Below are 21681 nucleotides of genomic sequence, written 5' to 3'. Positions count from 1 at the left end.
GTTTTGAAAAGGCCTGTGGCACTGTAAAAGAGCACAGGCCATAATAAAATCTGTTTTGGATTCCTATGTATTATCTCTTACACAATTCGCCCATTTTATTGTCGCCAGCCCTGAAAAACAATCTGTAATGTATATTTTTTTTTTTGGACAAAACCAAAGAGTGTTTCATCCTTTTCCGGTCTGTTACATGATACCACATTGTCAAAACTAAAGCATACAAATCTCCATGGAAACGGCAACAACAAACAATCTTGGAGGGCTTTCCCTCTTCCGTCTGTGCTGGATCTTGTTTTGGGATCTGTCTGTCTTTCACCCCACTTCAGTGCACAGGGGAGAAATACAATGAGGCATTTTATCACACGAAGTATTGTGTATAGCCTCGGGCCATGGCAGCAGTGGATCGAGGTGGTGGCTCAATTTCACGTCTGTGATTTTGTGGGATTCGCTAGAACAATAATACCAGCGATAATGAGCAAAGCGGTTGCTTCAAATGCAGTGCTTCTGACATGTGCAAAGTCCAATGTGACTTTAGCCCAGTAAGATACGTCAAATGACGTCCTCTTCGGACTTTCCTCAAAGTCACTCTCAAATAGTGACTGCTGTGCACCTTTGGGAGACCCTCATGACAGTCCATTAAACGTAAGTGCAGAGGGGTTTGCTACCAGTGATGGGTGCAGAGACAAAAGTGGCCGGTCCTCTGTGGAGGGAGGGCACAGTGATGGAAATACTTTTAGAAATTAAGAGAGTGCAGTTCCCACAAAAGGGCCCAGTGATCCCTCAGTAGGATTGGAAGATCCTGCTTGGTATTTCTGTCTAACAGCATGGTTCTATCTTTGCTCCAATAGCAGAAAGGTGAGATGGAATTAGATGGCACAGTTAAATCTTATTAACTCTTGTCTCACTGGCAATCACCTTTTGCACCGCCTTCATATTCTATGTGCGTGAGAGAGCGAGAACAGGGAAAAATGCAGCGCGTTATTAATGAGGGTGTATGCAAACATTTACAGCCCAGTCTTTTCCAGGTTTGACACACGGTTAACTCTAAAGAAGAAGCTTTGGATCCAGCCGTCAAAAACTCCTCGTCAAGGACATTGCCTCTGTGTATATCCGTCCTAAACCAACCAGAACAATCTCTTTTACCAAGCTTGAATGCTTGTCAGTGATCAGTTCTTAAAATGAAAAACAAAAGAATCCGGGATGAAATTCCTGCCTAATCATTTAATTCAGCTTTCTAATCTGCGGCTTTCCTGCTTTCCTCGTATTCCGTGACTCACCGCAGTATTGATATCGCTACTCATTCTTATTCACCGGCGCACATTAATTCAGTCCAACAAAGGATTTTATGCTGCATGCTTTCATGTCTACTTATGCAATGGTGTTTCTCCCAGCACTCCTGGTAGGGGGGCCCTTGGGACTGAGAATCTGCCTCGGTTGAATTCAGTTCATGGTAAATCCCGTTGTCCTCATCACTGTCCTATTTTACTTCATCTCATCCTACTTTGAGTAAAACAAACTTTTTGATCTGGCATCTGCCATAAATATGAGATGAGTTATTGTACTTTCTAGTTGCTTTTTTCATTTCAATCTTCATCATTATCCACCTCTTAAAACATGTTTTTATACAGTTTCTTCAAAAATTACAAGAACATGCACAAAGTAGTTTGCCTCATTGGTATAACCCACCACTAAAATCAAGAACTCATGTATCAGTTCACTCTTTTCTCCAAGGAAGCAAACGAGTTTCCCAACATTTCAAATAATTCATGTTCATTATGTTTACTATTGTATTCCTAAAAAACTACAACAATTGCAACTGCAACAATAGTCTTAAGAAATGCTCTCCAGCTTCCAAAGATCCCCGGACTCTGCCTCCTCGTCAACCGTCTCCCCCTGCGTCCTACGGATTGTTGAACTAATTGGTCGGGTTCACTCTTGGTAGACGGTGATAGACAGATGGATCATGCCATCACCTGGCAAGTATCTTTTAGAAATTGCCTGCTCTTTTCCAAGCTGTTTCCATGGACAACTTCCCAGACGGTCCGGGGTGTTTATTGCATTACTTAAGCAAATAGTAGTTTTGTTGAGCAAAATGTGAGCTGTGTTTATTTGATAGTTCTAAAGCCCCATTAAGACACATTGTTGGAGTTAAAAAAAAAAAAAAAAAGAAGTGCTAAATGTCGTCCTAGTATCCAGTTTAAAGGGCATATTTTCTTTTCCTTTTAAACTATATGCAGCTCAGTTTAATGTGCTGTTTAATACAGATTCAAAGCAATGATTAGATTTACTATTCCCTCACAGTGTCAGCAGCAATCATACTGTCTACTTTCCCAGAGATAGAACTGCCTCCCTCGTGATAAAAACCTGCTTCCTCCCTTGCCAATTTCCTCCATCTCAGTTTAGCCGTCTCCCCCTTCCAGACACCCACCAACACACACACACAAACGCACGCACCGACACACACACGCGCGCGCACGCACACACACGCGCGCGCACGCACACACACACACATTGTGTAACCAGCGATGGATGCAGTCCACTAATGAGGATGAGCTCATCAAGGCATCTGCATGAAAGTCGACGACATGTGTGGAGGAATTATCTCTCAAATGTTAATACGACTGTAATGGGCGACCTTTGATTTCCAGCAGACTGATCATGAAAAGTTGTTTGCTTCCTGCTGTCAGACAGAATGCACCAGTGTGATTAGAGATTCATCATGTCAGAGTTCTGTGACACTGATCACACAGCAGACTGTTCGACCAGTTCCTCCTGATTTCACACATATTAAGGTCCTGAAGGTCCACGCCTTAGGAATTCAATTTTCATTCGGAACAAATCGTCAGAGGTAAAAAATCTCTGCTGCTCCCCACTGACTGTAAAGGCTTTTGTAAAGTAGGTGAGAGCAAGTGGAGTCATTACATAAATAGGACTAAGGCTCTTTGTATTCATTGGAGAACAAGTCAGCAGGCATTTTAAATATTTTACTTCTTTTTAATAACTTTGCTCAGTTATTTACAGTTGAAAGCTTCATTGCGTCTGCTTTCTCTAAAAGACCACTTGAGTTGGTTATTTGTCACTGAGCATGTTATCCCTGAACGATTTTGTGCTGAGGGACAATTTTTCTGGATCCGTGCAGTGGTATTACTGCAGCAGCCTTAGAGGTGTTTATAGAAAAATAAATTAACAAGTTTTAAATATTGATGAACGTGAAATATTAATAGAAGAGTAATTATAAATTCCACAGTACCACCCCTGTAATCAGAATGAAAACAGTAATATACAAAGAGAAATGCTGGCTGCTGTACAAACATTCCTGACTGTGTCTCCACTTGCACTGTTACTGGTAAAACTAGTAAATGAAAACTGCAGCTGATTTCCCAGGCTTGGTTTTGTGTAATTATTTTGATTTTAATTACCAGCCACCTGTCTTAATTCATCTTTGTAAACACCTGGCAAATGATGACACTAGAGTTTGATTCTCCACCTTGCAGTTGGGCAGGGTGACGACAGATTTTCTTTCTAACAGCATCTGTATTCAGTTGATTTATGACTGCTGTTCTTAAAAACAATCAGATCAAAATAATTTGTGGATTGCGTGACTCAGAAAACGCTTCGTGCAGCACCTGCTGGTTGTAGGGCTGCTCAAGATGAAATAATTCTTTGAGGTCCATCCTGAGACTGAAGTTCACAACCCACACAGTAAATGTTTGTGGGCTGGCGGGGGCGTTGGAGCACAGACCATCATGACAATCCATTTTTTGTTCTTGCCAAGCACAGGAAAAACACATGTTATTCAAAGCTCGGCGTCAGCAATAAAGTGAAAATATCTAACTTGTTTCATGTAACACAACTCAGCTGAACGGAGTGGTTGCATGTCTGCCTCTCAAATGCATCGACTTTTCTATAGTGGATTACGATACTCTGTTCAAACTCGGGGCAGCTGTGGTGTGTCGGTGTTGTCTTGTTCTTCTCTGTACCCTTGTAGCTCTTTAAAGACGCTGCGAAAATGTAGTCATGTGAGAAGAGCTCCATCGACCCGCGAGCTAACAGTCCCGCAGCAGTTCTGCCATGACGCTGTAAAGTTTTACATCCTCTCCATAAAGACAAGATGAGGTGTGCTGTAGCGATTAGTTGCTTTGTCCTTCATTTACTAATGCAGAGACTCAAGGGAAGAAGCATACAGTAAATTATTTGTATGTGTTTATGAGCAAGCAGGGAAGCAATCAATCAATCACTTTATTATTTTGTTTATTTTATTATTCTTACATCGAGATGTCAAACTTCTCGTAAATGTAAGCAATGATAAATGTAAGCGGTCTTTAATTTGAACACTGCTTTCAGTATTTGTGTTAGTATGGTACAACGTGGACAATTAATGTGTACTCACAAGTTAATAAGTAGTAAAAACGTCACGGGGTTTGCCAATCTTGCATCAATGTAGGACGTCCGACCACATTAAAGCTGTGTCAGTGTTTTCAACAGGTTTTCCACAGGTTTTTTTTTTTTTTTTTTGAAATTTTGCAAGTCGACAAATGGCAAGAAACCTACTTATATCAGATATGACTCACAGTGTAGCAGCTGTGTAAATGTGTGAATCCCACAATATACCTCACACATCTCAGTACTGCTTCCTTTGGGTTGACCTATTTTCTACTGCATGGCCTGAATGATCAAGTTTGCGCTTTCCATTGCCTGAACTGAAGAATCTGCTTTCACATCTGCTTTCTTCCTGGTTTCTTTGGTATTTTATTAACAAGAACCTTCATAAAGTGCCGAGATTTTAGACGGCCACCGTTGTTCTTTAAAAGAACATCAGCTCTCCTGTTCTTAAATGTGCCTGGCAAATAGGTTTTCTGAGTTCTTGTGTACATTTTTAATGTATAACATTTGATACAAAAGCATATGCAGTGTTTGGTTTCATCAAACGTGTAGCCCAAGGCCTCAGTAACAAACAACAGCATCAGTCGAGTACTTTTCCAGTGACCGGAGAGACCCCACAAGGTTAACAATCCCCAAAGGAGCAGGCCGTGGCTGTTCTGCACTTTAACCCACGATCGACCGTAGAACGCTGCATGTCGTCCACATCTTCAGGGCTTGAACTGAGGCTCTCTGGACAAATTCTTAACACAATGTTTAGCTTTGGAGCAGTTACTAGTTGTTACTGCCTCGTTGTTCCTGTCCATCCTACTCAGATGTCCCATATTTCACCATTTTGTTTAATACCCTTGTTTTTGTCAACACCATTAGATGTACTTATCTAACTTTGTCAGAATAATTGAGAAATGCAGTAGACTGTGCCAAGAATCTGTATTTACTCTCTAAACACGCTGGAGGAACGGGTCGGTATCTTGTTGAGCGTTGCGACATGTTGATAAATAAGGTACCTAGATTTTCCCTTATACGGCTTCATGAAACTAATGTTTGTTCCAACTGGAGTTCGATGCCTTCTCCGCACACCAGTCAACACTTCTCCCTTAAGTACCCTCATCTCTGCAACCCAACAATTGTCATACAAGTCATACTGCGCTTGCTTAAATCAAAGTCAAAATGGTTACTGAGAAGCTAAAACAAGTTAAGCTTCTCCGGTACATACATATCACAGGTGCCAAATAAAAGTAAAGGTTAATGAGTACAACAAAACGATTGGTGTAAGACAAACAATTAAGGCGGTAACAATAAGGAGAGAGCATGTGAGGACCAAGTGCAGTTTAGCAGAAAGGCAGACCAGCTGTTCAAAGCCGCTTCCAGGTGTGCAACCCGGGTGGCTCTGCCATGTTTTAAAAGAAAGCGCTTGTTACGTCCAGCTGCCACTGTGGCGGTCTGTGCCCCTGTCCGAACCGCTCACCGCGATGAGTAATTAGATTCCAGCCTCATTATATAAACAAGTTCCTGAGCTATTTTAGGAGGCTTTATCCTGTGTAAGTCTCATTTTTTCAATTTATCTCAACTCGCTGATTTACAAGTGAAATATGATAATGCCCTGGCCTTAAATCAGACGGAGTCAAAACTGAGTGGAAACGTGTCATGGCCGTAGCTAAATTGCGGTGATGGCCTCCTCACATTGAATTTCCAAAACCCACAGGCTTCATGTTTACGACTCCATATGGAAAACCGTTTCCTATCTCTTTATCGCAGCCCCAAGCCTCTTCCCCAATTTGTCTCCAGACGTTGTTCGGCTCTTTGTAAAACATAACTGTGTCAATGGTCGCTGGAGATGAGACAACTCCTGATAAGTGCTTTCCCACAAGGTAAATTTGGCAGGCGGAGATGGAGCAAACATGCAAACAAACCGGCAGACAGTCATTTTCCAATGCCTGTTACCGTGCATTTTAATGAGGGTGATGGATTAATGCCTCGCTCCTGTTACGGACCACTCGGAGAGCACCGAGCCTGTGAACAGTCCGCTCCGCTTTATCGCATCGCTAATGGTCACTCACACGACCTGATCTGTCTGTTTCCACATCATTTTTCCATTTAAATGTCTTTGTTGTAAATGGCATTTTTCCCCCAGTGGAAAGCAGTTAAACCCCACAGAAACAATGTGGTCTTGAGATTACATTGTCGAAAACATAAGCTCTTAAGTGTTGTTGCTGATTGCCAGATGATGATTGTGCTGCAGGGAAGACATTTAGCGGGCCTGCAATGGGCTTTATTGTGTTGAGTGAGCTGACTGTGTGTGTGCGCGCATACGTTTGTAACAGTTGAGCTGTTTTTAAGGGGAGGTGAACCTTGTCCATGTAGGGGCATTTGTGTGCATCTATATATATATATGCAAGGGTTTTTTTTGTCTTAGATCTTATCTTAATTCAAAATTAAGATAAGAGTAAATATAAATATGAAACTGTCACCTTTTGCCTCATTAGTCTCTTTTGCTCCTAGTAAATGGCTTCCCGTTTTATGCACCGACTTTCAACATCAAATTTCTCAGAAAACAAGACAAAATAAAAAATCTTTTTATGCATCCCACAATGCGGACTCTTGCAGTTTTGCAGCACCGTGTAGTTTAATGAACAGTTCACACAAGAGATGGAAAAGTAAACTATTAAATAAATCCATCACCAATACCTTTGTCACTATACACCTACCTGGCATGTGTGTCTATGGGATATTATTGTCAGATCCACACCATGACCTAGTAATTCACTTGGCAGTTTTTGTTTTAACCGTTTTGAACTAAGATAAGCTATCCATAAGCAAATGGATTAATTGGCCGGCCGTGCAAACTGTTTTAAGTGTATCTTTTCACTGGTGTTGGTGTTATTTAAGGGTGTTTAATGGACTCTGCCACTCTCCGCCCAAGTCTTTGATCAGTGTCCAGCCTCCCGGGCTCTTATCTGGGCTAACACAATGGACCTGTTACCTGCTTTTATTCTGCTCTTATTCAGAAAAACAGAAGGTCGGCACAGCTAATGCCTTTGGATGTTGATTTTTTTTTATCCTCTTTTATATGCAGCCTTTTTCTTGGTCCTTGTTCTTTAACACACACACACAGGCTTGTCGTCCTGGCAGTTCCACCTTTGAGCCGAATATCACTGTAAAGTGTGTCTTCCCTCTTGGTTATTGCCTCCCTATTGTCCACTGACTTTGTGTTTTGGGGCTTTTTGTGTGGGGCTGGCTGTGATCGGCCTGGTTACTGTGATTAAATGGGAGCAGAGGAGGTAGGGGGACGGAGTTGCGCCTCCTTTAAGTAAAGGAATGTTGCAGTCCACGCTGCAGAACCTTAGCTTGACGTCCACACTCTACACAAAATGTCCCTGTCTGATGACAAAACTTTGTGAATGTTTCTACATTTATTTGTACCAAGTCTTCATACAGAATATGCTCATGATTATGTACTCTCCAGACATCCTAAACCTTTGTTCATTAGTAGTTTGATTATGACCCTCACAGCATTCACTCATTTTCTCTTTAGTGGCACCATTAATTGGCAATTCAGACCATATGGAGCTTTTGTTACAGACTGCATCCAAACAGGTGTGACTAGTTGGCTGCCAGGCTCCAAATTAAAAGAAATATTCATTGTCAGGTTTGATCCATGTCTATTTGAACACCCCAAAGATAAGGAAAGAACTGATAAACTCCCTGACACTGAGTTGAAAGCTTGACAAAAGGAATATTTAATCTCTTCATGGATAAACAATTTCAGTTATTAATGAATTATTAAATGGGATTCTCTGTCAGATTTTTTATATTATCCTTCTTACTGTCAAGATGTCTTCCATATGGAACTGCTCTGTGGAAAGGTGTTTTTCATTTGTTCAGACAACAAAGTAAAGTTAAGTGTGTCACTGCTCAGTATTAATAACCTCAATTATACTGTGTTATCTGATTGAGCACAGTGGATTATGGGCCATGTGTAAGATTTCCCACAGGGTAATGTGTGAGTCGAGATGGTGGTACCATGAGCAGGATGGGGTTGTTGCGGGGGTAAGCTAAGCTTGGCGAACTAAATATGGAATTAGGTACAGCCAAGTAAACATCTTGTTTTACTGATTAGAAGCAGCCAGTTAGCCTTACTAGGCCTGGCAAATGCAGAGAGAAGTACAACAGTTTGCTGTTAACTCATTAAGTCCGAGACTAATCGTTAAATTGCTACCTGGATAATGACATCTCAATGATTTAGGTAGTTGCAGCTCCAGACTGTAAGGCTACGATGAACAACCTTGGCCTCCATGGAAAAGAGACAGACTTTTAAAATACAGTGAGGCTCTTTGTTGAGTCTCTGGCCCGAAAAAAATCTGAGGGGAAAAAAATCCAGCAAAGATTATTACTTAGTTCACTTTACCAATTAAGGGTAAAGAGTAAAGAAGAGCCATGTTACAGTGGGAAAGTGACAGTCATTGAAATTATTCTTAAAATAATCACCTACACATTCGAATGAAAATGAATCACTTGTAATTTGAGAACTGATTATATCTCTTTGTCTTTATAGGTATTTGGTGATTATTATCACTTCCGGCATCGCACCGTGGCGAAGAGATCGCTGTCGGATCACAGAGGGACACATGTGCGTCTACTAAAAGACCCCAAGGTAAGAGGTTTACTTTAGCGGCTACACGTCTTTGTTGATGTTTCAGCAGGTTGCGTGTGTGAGGTGTGGGGATTGCCGCAGGATTTGTTGTGTTGTTTGTCACTGGTGTTTATGGTGTCACCATCAGCGTAGCTGAGAGGAACAACCTCAGTCCTTTTACTTATTCAGCATTTGGAAAAACAAAAAAGGGTACATACGCTGACAGCAACAGGACGAAGGATCAAACCATTAGTCCTCATTTTTGTCACTTTTCTTTTTTTAACGGCTGTTTCAGCTGAGCCACAACGTCCACGAAGATCTTTTACTTTTACCCGAGTGCTTTAATGTGAGCTGGTTCTTCTCTGTGGATGCTCCCCAGATACTCCATAGACCTAATTCTTCCTCCTTGACTGATCTAATTTGAAAATTCCCAATTCTCTATTTTCCGGCTGTTTCAAGAGAATGTTTGAGGTTAGTGTGAAAATGAGTCCGTGTCCTATCCCTACTGGGAAGGACAAAGGAAAGAGGTAAATTAACATTCATGATGTGTGGATACAAGACAGTGAGCAGCAGAGAAAGTATCTGTCTAAGTATTTATTATAGAAGCTTCTTTCATAAAGAATATAAAAAAAGATACTTTTGTTAATATAAAAAAACATAAAAGCAAAAAGTAGGGTAGTCTTTTTAGTCCATTTGATAACTAATGACAGTCTGAAATAAATGTACCTGAGATGAACAAAACTGGAGTCAAATATAAATTGTAGAAGTCAAATCAAGGGAAGTTAACAACCATCTAGATATACATCCATATAAATCTATGCAAGAACATCTACAGAACCATCCAAACTGACCAGATGCCTTAAAACAGCTGATTAAACCTGCTCGAGGTATCTGTGCATCTGCACAGCACAGGTGCGTGCTGGGTTCTAGAAAAACGTCTGCGGGAGGTGATTTTGTGTCATGTATGGCACAAACATCCCTCTTTGGGATTTCCTTTAACACTGCTGCTCCATTTCCTGTTGTTGAATTCTTTTTTTCCCACAGCACCTCAGAGAAAATGGAGCGCTACAGTTTCAGATCTCTAAAGGAAGGGTCAGGTCAGCCTGTCACCAATTTACCATAATTTGTTTTATTCACTTGTTTATTTAATCAAAAGAGCTTTGCACACTCCGTACCAACTTATGAGTTTTACCAATCCCCTCAGCTCTCTCTCTCTCTCTCTCCCCCATATTAACATCAATACATTGCTGCAACTGCTGCAATTAACATCCCTGTCAAAGCTTTTAAGCAAGCAGATTAATGCTAATTTAAATCACATTAGTGTCAGCCATGCTATATTTCTGAAATGGAATGTTAAGGTGTACCCATAAGCATAATGGAGGAATTTTAAACCTTGCAGAGAGTGTCTGCAGGTTTTAAGCAGAGATGAAGCCCAAACAAAAGACTCGGTAAACTCTCTTTGAAGAGAGTCTAATTACTGACAAAGGCACCTGGACCTCTGCCAGATCTCATAGAGTGACGACAGAGTCCCGTTAATGGGTCTATTGAAGATTTAAAGCTCGGTTCTATCTCCTACCTCCATGCCTTCTACTGTTCACTGCTTCATTCTCTTGTTTCTTTTGTTTGTTGTTGTAGCCAGTTTACTTAGCTTTGGTGTCTTTGTTTGGTTCATTGAATAGTATAGGCAGACACAGTATTGCACTGGGCAGCTGTCTGACTGTGGCTAAACCTTTTATTAAGCCTGTTTCTATCACTATGGCCAGAGTTACAGCTGCAGTAACATTAAAACAAGCTTTACCACAGAGATAAATGACATTATTACTGATCTGTATTCCAGCTGGTACCATAGTCCTTTGTGGTAATGATGCTATATTTGAGGCTTCCATTTGGCTTTGGAGGGAGGATGTAATGTTTGTGTAATGAAGAAGGACAAAGCAGTGGGAGCGCTAGGCAGGTAGGGTGGGGATTTGATTTGTTGGACATATACAACTCTCCACCTAAACATGAGCCAAAGCAGTCTGTTTGTGTTCTGTTGTGTGCATTAGTTCTGCTTTGGATCGGTCTGGGCACGTAAGATAGACACGGTTTTTCATTTTCAAAGTCTGTTCAAGATGAGAATGCTGTTCTTCAACTTCTGCGATACTTTTTGTTCTGTCACAGACTATTAAATCATTTCAAAAGACTCTTGACATGAAAATTGCAAAATAGAAATTGGAAAAGAATGAACTGCCAAAAGTAGGAAATATACTCAACATGCGCTGAAAGATATAGCGTCCACTGTTTCTTCCTCCTCTTTACTTTGAGTTTTGGCTCTGGCATATATTAAATACTTTGTAAACACTGTAAGGTGCCATCAGGAACAAACACTGCCTGGTCCCCCATCAAAAAAAAAAGTCTCCACCAGAATTTAACTAAGCAGATAGGTACGAGCCTCCTGTTGGATAATTACTGCATGAGCGATTATCTTTCAGCTGTCAACAAGCTATTTAATCCCAACGGATGCAGTGAGTAACTTCTCATTTCTTAAACCAGGTGGAAATCCACATCCTGTGGTCATGGAAAAGATGTTGATGTATTTGAAAAGGGTCAAATCATTGGCATGCATCAAACATGTATAGTTTGACCGTACCTAGGCCACTCATTTGTACCATAGTTTCCTTAGGACTAAATACAGACCTTTTGAATACATGAATTAGTGGAAAATCCCACGTTTGCTGGGTCTTGATGGACTGTTCCAAGAACTCTGTGTGACATTAAGATGACAGGCGGTGAAAATTAGAAAATAACTGTTGTCAGTGAGATGCCTGTAGTTGAATAGAAATTGTAGCTACTGTACTGAAGGTGATCTGCATATTTGCTCTGAAGGAGCCATGATTGACAAGTCACCCCTCTACTTAGTTTGAGGAGTGTGTTAAAGTCTAACCCAGTGTCCTTAATGCGAAAGTTAAAAGTAGTGACTCATTGAATATTTTATATGATTGTTTACAGTGACACCTTAGTGAATAATAAATATTGCTATCGGTACAGCCTTCCTTACAGTCTACAGGTCATGTAGGAATGGATGGTGTCACATTGTCAGTAAAGCCATAAACAATCTCATAACATATTTACATGTAATCATTATGCATGTGGGTGCAATGGCACTGAGGGACTTGCAGTTGCAGAGTTGCAGCGCACCCTGCAGTGATAATGGGATCTGATGCAGTGGTAGCTCCATTAGAGACATGGGTGCAGTAAAGAATCTGGGGCCTTTTTTTGTCGCACCAGCTGACAAACGTTGCATCCTTTTTCTTAAGAATCTTGACAGGGTTGAACAGAATCATCATAAAAAGGTCACGCAACAAAGACCAACCCAACGTAAGTGCGAAACCAAGATTTTAGGTGTGACTGAAAAACAAGTGGGGGAAATGAAACTGGGGAAATCACATACATCGTCTGATGAGAAAAGGTCTTGGTTCCTCTGACTGTAAAGACCATTTCTCTCTGAACTGAGCTTTTCTCTAAAGAGTATAATATGAAATTATTGCTGTCTTTCTGTGTCTAAACCATTTTTTCTGTCCCATACCCTTTCTCAATAATTAGACAGCAGTAATGTTTCAGAAACTCGAGATATGAAATGGACTTTACTAGAATAAAATGAAAAGGCAGGAGATCACATGTATTTTTCCTGTGTGTGGTAGATAAGATTTCTTTTCCCAAAACAAAATGTCGAGAGGCTGACAACATCGGCACAAAGAAAAAGTTTATTGTTCCAGTTTCTGTTACTTTAGACATATTCTTTCAGGGTTCTTTTCTTTGTTTTGTTTTGTTTTTTGAGCTTGTACACTAAGGAGACTGTCAGATTCACAATGTTTGTTGATGTCTACGATGATCTCCAGGTTACAAGTGCAGACAGGTTGTCAGTTATTTCTTCTCGTCCAAGTACATAGTGAAAGTTGGTAGCCAGTTGTATGAAACTTAGCAGAAATCGTTAGGTGACATTCAGCTATTTTTGCCAGTGGCTTCTTTAATGTATGAGGCCTCTTAATTGTATGACTCCTTAATAAACAGTCAACAGTCATTGCGTAACCTGCCTGTGTCACCTCACGGGGCTGACCTGATCCTCCCTGTAGGAATCGGATGAATTCAGGTAGAAGCATCTCCTCCACTTAGCGTGATTGGGCTCACACACAAACCACTCTTTGAACTATTCAATTATGACATTTTTGGTGGTGTAGGATTGGCATTGCTTCAGTTCGGCGCTTAGTATGACCTTCACTGCTTTGTTCCTCCTTTCCTCTTGTGTCTCTAGTGATCGGTGGAGGCAGAGAGAGAGAGGGAGAGCTGCACTTTGATTTAGTTGTCCTTCACATCAGGTGCTCCGTCCTTGCAGCAGGCAGTTCTCTGTCTTCCATCTCCAACATCTTTCTTTTTTTTTTTTTTTTTGTTCTCGTCAAGCGTTTTGCTATATGGTGAACACAACTCTGCAGAGGCAGTACGAGGCAGGTTTATTTTCCCTGTGAGCAGTCTGCTTCTGTCAACATTTTCTGCAGGAGCTCCCACATTATGAAAGTCTGCTGCAGACGGTGCTGCTGTTGTGTTCTTGTGCTAAAATTGTACCTCTGTTTTGATGCTATCAGCCTACATATATGTTGAGGTGTACCCATAAGCATAATAAGTCCTGGTGCATTCTGTTTTACACCAGCCAGAGATTTTAATTAGTTTCAGGCAGCTCTGGAATTCATCAGCAAGTCTCATTAGCGAGGAGTCCACGATGCCCCTGTGCCTCTAATCTCACCCTGTCTGCTGTCATCCCGCTGAGAATTGGGATCTGTATTAATTCATTTGACATGGTGACACTCGTGGCCAGCGCATAATCATTACTTGTACTGCTTTGTTGAGTTGTGCGAGGATTAATGTTTGCGGCTTAAGTATTTTCCTTTTCAGAGCATGACCTCATCGTTTTTGTTTGCATCACTAAACTCTTTACATGTCTGTGTTTATTCAGGTGTCTTGGGCAGAACAACAAGTGTCGAAGCGGAGAAAAAAGAGGGATGTCTATGTAGAGCCTTTAGATCCCAAGTTCAAAGACCAGTGGTACCTGGTAAGTATGAGCGGCGCTGAACAGAAACTTCACTGAACCGAAGGCTGTGTGTGTGTGTGTGTGTGTGTGTGCGGGGCATAATTCATCGCTGCAGCCGGGTAGAGCTTTTTATCTGCCCGCAGTCAATACAGATAATTAAATTTGGGGCTGTGATGTCCTCTGGGTAAAAAGACAAGCTGTATGAATTCAGCATACCATCTTTGTGTGGAATGTCTGTCGCCTGTCTTGTTTGCAGGAAAAGCAGCACATGTCTGGGTCACTTTGCGTGAAGGATTCTGTTTTACAAACAATAGCATGCCTGTATTCACAGAACGCCTTTGAATTTTGAATGGCTTTTAGAAATTGATGGTTTCCTTCAATCTATAAACAGCACGGCAACAAAGAGAGAAAGCAGAGAAAGGCAGGGGTGATTCATCTTGAAGTACTCTTGTTTTTAGCTGATTGATCTTCACGTGTGACTGGAGGAATGTCACTGATACATCGGCCCCGCTAAAAGCCGCAGTGACAACTCCTGAGATTTTTCTGTTCAGCTCCGGTCTTCCTTCAATTACTCTGAGGTTGCTTCAGGCAGAGGGAGATTCATGGTGATGCAAAGCAGACTTGCATCGATGGTTGTTCAAAATGGCTGTGCTTTGATAGACTGTGTTCGTCTGTGTGTTGGAGTTATAAGTGCCACTTTGACAAGCAAATGACTGCTGCTGGGTTGTATCACTGTTCCTGGTTGTGTTCTGCCATGTTCACATAACTTGTTTAACACTGAGTAACACGTAAAAAATATATATACATATATATGTTAGGACTACAATTTCTAATTTTCATGAGTTGTGTTCATAGTAAATGTCACACTCATTTTCGTATTTGTTTGCATTTGGCTTAGAGTCTTTTAAGGTGGGACTATTTATTTTTGACAAGTCACATAATACCAGAATGAAATAAATGGTTATAGTTATTTATTATTAGAAAAGCAAATATATAACAAAGGTGGTCAGGTTGCTGTAATCTGTCGCTCACACTAAATAGGTCTGAGCGTCGTTAAAAGTGAACGTGCGTGGTCAGAGGAGCCTGTGGGTGGGTCTGGTAGCAGGGTGTCCTTGATGGACAGATGCTAATGGTCAGCATCTGCTGCCTCTTACAAAGAATCTTCAATTTTCTCGATTAATAATAATTAATAACATGGTTAAGTCTCATAGCAGAGCTCTCTACCTCTGCATATGCGCAATACTTTAGGGTTCTGAAGGAAAGATGACTTTAGGGAAAGGGACTTCCTTGATGAGCAATATGCAAAATGAAACCTTGAACATGCGTCTTAGATTTATTATGCACACAGTGTGTCAGATGCAAAAGGCCCTTTTCAGTGTGAATCAGCATTGCAGATCACAACTTTCAGCTTTAATTGATTTTCTTTTTGATGTTTTAAGTGTCAATGACGTTACAAGGTTGAGGAACAGAACTAATCCTGTCTGATAAACTACACTCAGTAGAGCCTGAAATATTAGAGGAAAATGCAGCGAGTGGTACATCAGACACATTATGTTTTAACGGTGCACTTTGAAGAGAAGAGCTTTGAAGTAGTTGAAAACCAGACATGGGTATTGACCAAAGGTCAAACTGAATGTCAAGAGCCTATCAAAAAGCGCACAGAATGATTACTGTGTGACATCATATTCACCTTTACTTTGCTTGGTATCAATAATAAATTAAATAAATATAAACGAGGCACTGGTGCTTGCAATACTGTCTGCCGCTTATTGGGAAATATATCTCTGTGGAAGAATGAATGAAATTCAATAGAAGTGGATGCATCAGTCAAAACCTAAGACTTTGTCTAAACGTCTTCATTCTTTTAAAACTAAGCCCTTCCAGATCTACCCACAGGCTCGTTCTTGTCAGCACGCAGATGTCTCTCAGATAATTAAATTCCATCTAATTCATTTGATTTCTTCATCCGCAGTACAACAGCAACCACCGCGACTTGAATGCCAAAGCTGCGTGGCAGTTGGGCTACACGGGCAAAGGCGTGGTGGTGTCCATCTTGGATGACGGAATAGAGAAGAACCATCCCGACCTGATGCAGAACTACGTGAGTATAACTCCCTCATGACTGAACAGAACGAAGGGAGCAGGTTTTGAAATAAAAGGTGTCTGGATGGATTTTTAATAGCTATTTCTGTGTAGACCTCTTTCTTCTTATTATTGCCTGAATAATGGGTAGTAATTATAAACTGATCTGAATCTCCAAATTGAGAGAAACCTGACTAACAATTTGTCTGTCTCTTTAAAGGACCCAAATGCCAGCTATGATGTGAATGATGGTGACTCAGATCCTCAGCCGCGATACACACAGCTTAATGACAACAGGTACAAGTCTACGCAGACAACTGTTTAATTCCACTCTTTGTCTTTTGGCCGTCCCACTCACGTCTCTGTAAATGCTGGCTGTGTCGGTGACATGTCAGGATAAACTTGCGCTGGTAAATTAATTTGTCTGCCTTGCTGTTTAATAGCTGATAACCAACATGCAAATAGGATTATGACCGTTCACATTCACTGTTGTCTAACAGCACCAATTATAAGAACAAATCCAATAAAAGCTTATTTGAGTTTGTTTAGTCTGGAAGACTTCTGAATTGTCTGGCATGTTTACTTCACAAAATGGGCCATTAGCTCCTAATTTGAATTATGCCTCTATCACAGTTTTTGGATTTTTTTTTTTTTTGGCCTAATAAGCCACACGGGTGCCACCAGGACATCTCTATAGCCTGAGTAAATAGTTTAAATGCTCATATGTAGCGCGTGAAGAAAACTGCTTTATTGCAGTGGCTTCCTCAGATGGTATTAGGAGCTGTTTACCACCACAGGGATGTCTTGCAGGGAATTAATTGAATTAAGTTCATCTGCATTAATGAAACGGCAAATCTCTTGGCCCGGGAGGGCCCCTGCTTGTCTTCGGTCATTCTTGCTGCCTGCCTCCATTCTGAATTTGTTTGCTGTAATCAGCTGTTTCTGGGTTTTGTTTTGTTTTTTTTGTTTTAAATTGAGACTCACCATGATTGCGGGTGATGGACAGAGATGATTATAGTTAGGCATTGATGAAAATCAAACATCCCCAGCAGAGACAGCAGTCTAGAGTGGGTACTATCAGTATGGCAGCCAGAGAGATACAGTAAGAGCAACAGAAAGGCCTAAACACAGTGTAACTATGCTAATGCTGCATCAGCGCCTTAAAGGCTTTGTTGTAGAGGGGATGGAGGCTCATTGTAGAAGCTGTAATTGTTGTCATACTAAAAATAGAATTTATGGGTTTGTGGCACAGAACCAAAAGTTTTGATAAACATGGAAACAGCGCAAACAGTGTGCCGCTGCTTTCTAATTGAGTCAAGCTGGGGGGTTTCGAGATTCTCTGCCAGTGCCAGGAAATGTATTTACCACCATCAACAAATCACTAAAACGTGGAATTTCTGGACAATTTCTGTGGGAGAACATCCCTCTAGTGCAGCTAAGCATATCCACAATCTATGCCAAGGCACGCTTAAGCGCTTCTAGCAGCTCATAGTGGCCCAGATCCCAGCTAAGACACTCACTATTGATGTTTCCTCCTTTTTGGCTGCACTTTTTCCAACCCTCGCTCACCTCGGCCCTTATCTGTTGCCACCCAGCTCTCCGTGACTTTCTTGCGACTGGACCGATTGGAGGCGGCATATCTGTACGTCTGTGCGCTTGAGAGTGTGGGAATGTTTGTCTGTTTCCATTGCTTTACAGTGTAGTTTGTGCAGATTCATGTGTAAATAACCTGTGGGCGGGCACGAAACTGCGTAAGGTTTGAGTGAGACTGTAAGTGTCTGTTCCCTGCAGAAAGCCCAACTCTGTTCACCTCCATAAAGCTGTCTTTCTTCTCCAGCATACGGGGCAGCAGTGAAGACCATTCGCCCATTCACATTCGCTATGTTTATCTAAAAGAGCATGTGAGCTAGATGTTACTCCTGCCAGGGTTTTCTCTGACTCTGATCAGGGTGGTTTCCAAATGGGCATTTTCTGGATTAAACCCAACTAAACGAGCACAGAGTCTATTGCTGAAATACTGTTCATTTCTTCCTAATTTAGTGTAAGTTCCCCTCTTGTAATCTGAACCACGACAGCCCCAATCACTGTATTCATCACGTGCAATAAACATGCAGAACAGTGCCAAATGATTACATATGGGAATTCAGAAATACTCAGCACAAAGCAATGAATGAAAGGACATATTTAACAGTACTTATAGCAGCAAGCTGATTAATACTACCCAACCATGCATTAATCTCTCTCTGGGTATTTACTCCACATTCACCTTTTCTCTGTGCACTATACACATCACAGACCCTTTGTCCTGTAAGCCAGCTCATTAGTAAACTGGCAGAACCATTAACAGACTTGAGAACGAGTCGAGCAAAACAATTGTTCAGATTTACCTTCAGGTTCAGCACAGCCCAGAGACTAATGAACAGCAAATGTCACTATCCACAGCCTCAACAACTTCAAGGTGTCTTTTTCCGCACAATGTAATTAAGCTAATGCAGGATAATAAAATAAATAAACAAATCAATGAAGAATTCTGGTTCTAATGACTGAAACCTAAAAATAAGAAGGAATCAATGCAATGTTGGACAAGTACTTATTTCAGTCTGAATGTGTTAATGGAGTTCTGATGCTTATAATTTAATAATTGTGCAAGAATTTTGTATTTCATATTTCTTTTCCCTTTAGTCTTATTTAAAGTTATAAGTGACTAATTTGTACGTACCGTACACCATAGGAACCGAATTAAGTATTACTGGTCACATTCATTTCCTTAAAGTTCTGCAGTGAATAGCTTTCCTTACGACTTTGCTCTTATTTCACAGACACAGTTTGGACACATCCTTACAACAATAGCACATCTCTTTAGCAAGTCTTCAGCGAGAGAGCCTGTTTATGTCTTCTACACTGATGTTGGTCCTTTCAGCTGGAGGAATGAATACCGATCATGTTGTTGGGTTCTGGCCGGCTGCCAAAAGTAGTTGCTGTAACCTGAGTTAGTTTCCGTGCCTGCAGCCTGCCATGGGGTTGTACTCGCTGTAATGGAAACAAGTCTTTATTGAAATTGCACTTCGTTCATCATAATCTTCTATTATCATCATTATGTATGATGCAAGAGGCCGAGTTATTGTGTCAGATAACAAAAGTGTTTTGATGTTTTTTTTTAATATATATATATATATTTCCAAGAATTAAGTCAGTCTTCAGTTAAGATTTTGCTGAATAATACGTGAAGGTTTGAAAGTGCTTTACATTAAAAGCACATGTGGAATACAGTAACTGCTGTCATTATTTCAGATGAAAGCTGAAGCTGTGAGCAATGTAGGTGTGTCCCATCAGTCAGAAGGTTTGCGTAATGTTGGTAAAGTGGTCTCGATCAGTGGACTGTTGCGTCACTGAGACTGTTTTTGTCTGTCTGCATCTAAATTTGACTGGTGGGTCTTTGTTTGTACTGAAGCTCTGCATGTCTAGACATGAGTCTCTAAGTAAAACAGTTTTAAATAATTACCGACAGTTACAAACAATGTCACTGTTTTATTTCAGTGTAAGCATTTACTGTAGCATTAGAAACACAATAACAAGTTAAAATATTTTAGAGCGCAAGCATTTTTAGTTTTATAGCATGAAAATAGATATTTATATTTTGTGCACTTGATAATTAAAACAGTTTTTAATTAGTAGTTGAGTGAGTTTGTCAGTGTGTCAGGGAATCTGGGACAGAGATAAATAATCTGACGTGTTAACAACTGAGTACTGCTGCACTTATCGTGACAGACACCTCTTTGTTCCTGCAGACAATGTCTCATAGTGAGTTTGTCTCGTAGTTTCACTGGAGCACTTCATGTGATGATCTCTTGCACACTAGCCTCCTTTCTAAACCCTGAGCCTAAGGTTCAATCCAAGTGTGGTGCCATGTGATTTCAGTGGTGTCAGGACCTTAAAATGACAATGATGAAGACAATCAGCGAACCAGTATTCATTCATACTGCTGCATCTTGCTCTTGCAGTCGGAGGACTTGTATCTGCTTGAGGCCCGTCCTTATGACTGGTCATCCTTTTGACAGATGGACGCACAGAGTCATTGTTTCTAATGGGATTTGGGCTACAAAATATTAAAACCTTTAACATTTATTTAATGTGCTAGACTATGTTTTATTTGAATTATTTAAACCAATGCAGTGTTTTTGAAAGACCTTGAAAATAATGTTATGGACCAAACATGGTTGATTGGATTCACACAGAGCTGTTGTGCTTGGAGCATTATTAGAGACCCCGTAAGTCATGTTGAATAAATACAAGAGAGCAAACCGCTTTCACAGGCCAAGTATTTGACCCACAGATGCATTCTCCCTGACATTCTTACCGACCTCAGCTGTGAGTGGGAGCAGTCAAATGTTGTTTTCCCGTGTCCGTTGTATCACTTACAGGAAAATGACTCCCAAATACCTGATTATGCAAGTAATTCAATAGAACTGGGTCTTGTGTAATCATGTTCTGAAGCCAAGTGCGGCACTTCTGTCACAGCATTTGTATCCCATGAATCCGTTGACTCTGTAAGTAACTCGAGTGAATGTGTCGCAAGAGGTTTGGGAAAAAAAAAACAAAGGTATAGCTGAACATGGATGGGCCTGTGCATGCCTGGCATCCGATCGTAGACACCTGAGCTGCTCCTTATCACCACTTACATCACAAACACGGATGCTGTAGAACCCAAGGCTCCAAAGTCAACAGGCTAGCTCTTCCAGGAATTTAGAGATAACGTTCTGTGGAAAATCATCCAGATGACATTTCTTCGTGTTTACTTTTGTGCTTATAAAGATGGTTTTATTATCCTGCAGTCGGTCTCTTCTCAGCATGTTATATAGCCTAGCATCTGTCTCCATCTCACCGATGTCCAGCGACACATTATGAGCGTGGTGTCGGTCCTCACATTAACCTTCACCCTCTCAGCTCATCTCGGTCTCTAAAGGGAACTCTGGGGACTCAAATGAATTAAAATACTATCACCCACTGTCATTATCCGCACGCCTTTAATGAATTCACAGGTCTTAAGAATGATTTGAATTGGTAGCAATAGATTGGAATGACTGTGCTTCCTGTGACCTCTGACTTCTCTTTTCATGAAGAGTTTAAAATGCTCTTCAAGTAACACGATCCACGGGATGAAGAATTCATTTAATTTCCTTTAATAATACGTAGAATGACATTTTTAGCCGGCCATAAATCAGTCTAAATTGCCTCAAACCTGACCTCAATTTGGTCCATTTTGTCAGTGGACGATTTTCACTGCTGATGTGACGTTTCAATTATTTGGTTTGTGGTTTTGCTGGTTAACAGAGTGCCTTGTTGAAAGCCTCTGTAGTGAAGCTCCACTCTCTCTGTTGTTTAATGATGTAGCACAGTGTTGCGCAGGATCCAGAGTCCCTATCTAGAAATGGCTGCAACTCAGCAGGGATTGCACCACAGTTTGGAGGTCATGAGGTGTACTTATCCATCTGGCAGGCTTGGAGAATCCACCTGACCACAATGTGAT

The 21681-nt window shown here is 40.9% G+C and overlaps 1 protein-coding gene across 3 annotated transcripts in view; it reads left to right on the top strand.

Moving 5' to 3' along the window:
- The window catches only part of furina (furin (paired basic amino acid cleaving enzyme) a), a 69441-nt gene that overhangs the window by 26539 nt on the left and 21221 nt on the right, over positions 1-21681 (top strand). For all 3 annotated transcript variants that reach the window (XM_047581362.1, XM_047581363.1, XM_047581364.1), the window contains exons 3-6: positions 8933-9031; positions 13998-14093; positions 16045-16173; positions 16375-16451. In XM_047581362.1, coding sequence (XP_047437318.1) covers positions 8933-9031; positions 13998-14093; positions 16045-16173; positions 16375-16451 — 401 coding nt within the window. The remainder of the gene's footprint in view (positions 1-8932; positions 9032-13997; positions 14094-16044; positions 16174-16374; positions 16452-21681) is intronic.

The sequence above is a fragment of the Mugil cephalus genome, chromosome 3 (genome assembly GCF_022458985.1).
Source record: "Mugil cephalus isolate CIBA_MC_2020 chromosome 3, CIBA_Mcephalus_1.1, whole genome shotgun sequence".
Taxonomy (NCBI): domain Eukaryota; kingdom Metazoa; phylum Chordata; class Actinopteri; order Mugiliformes; family Mugilidae; genus Mugil; species Mugil cephalus.
The sequence above is the reverse complement of the archived record's forward strand: the minus strand, read 5'-3'. Positions and strand labels throughout refer to the sequence as shown.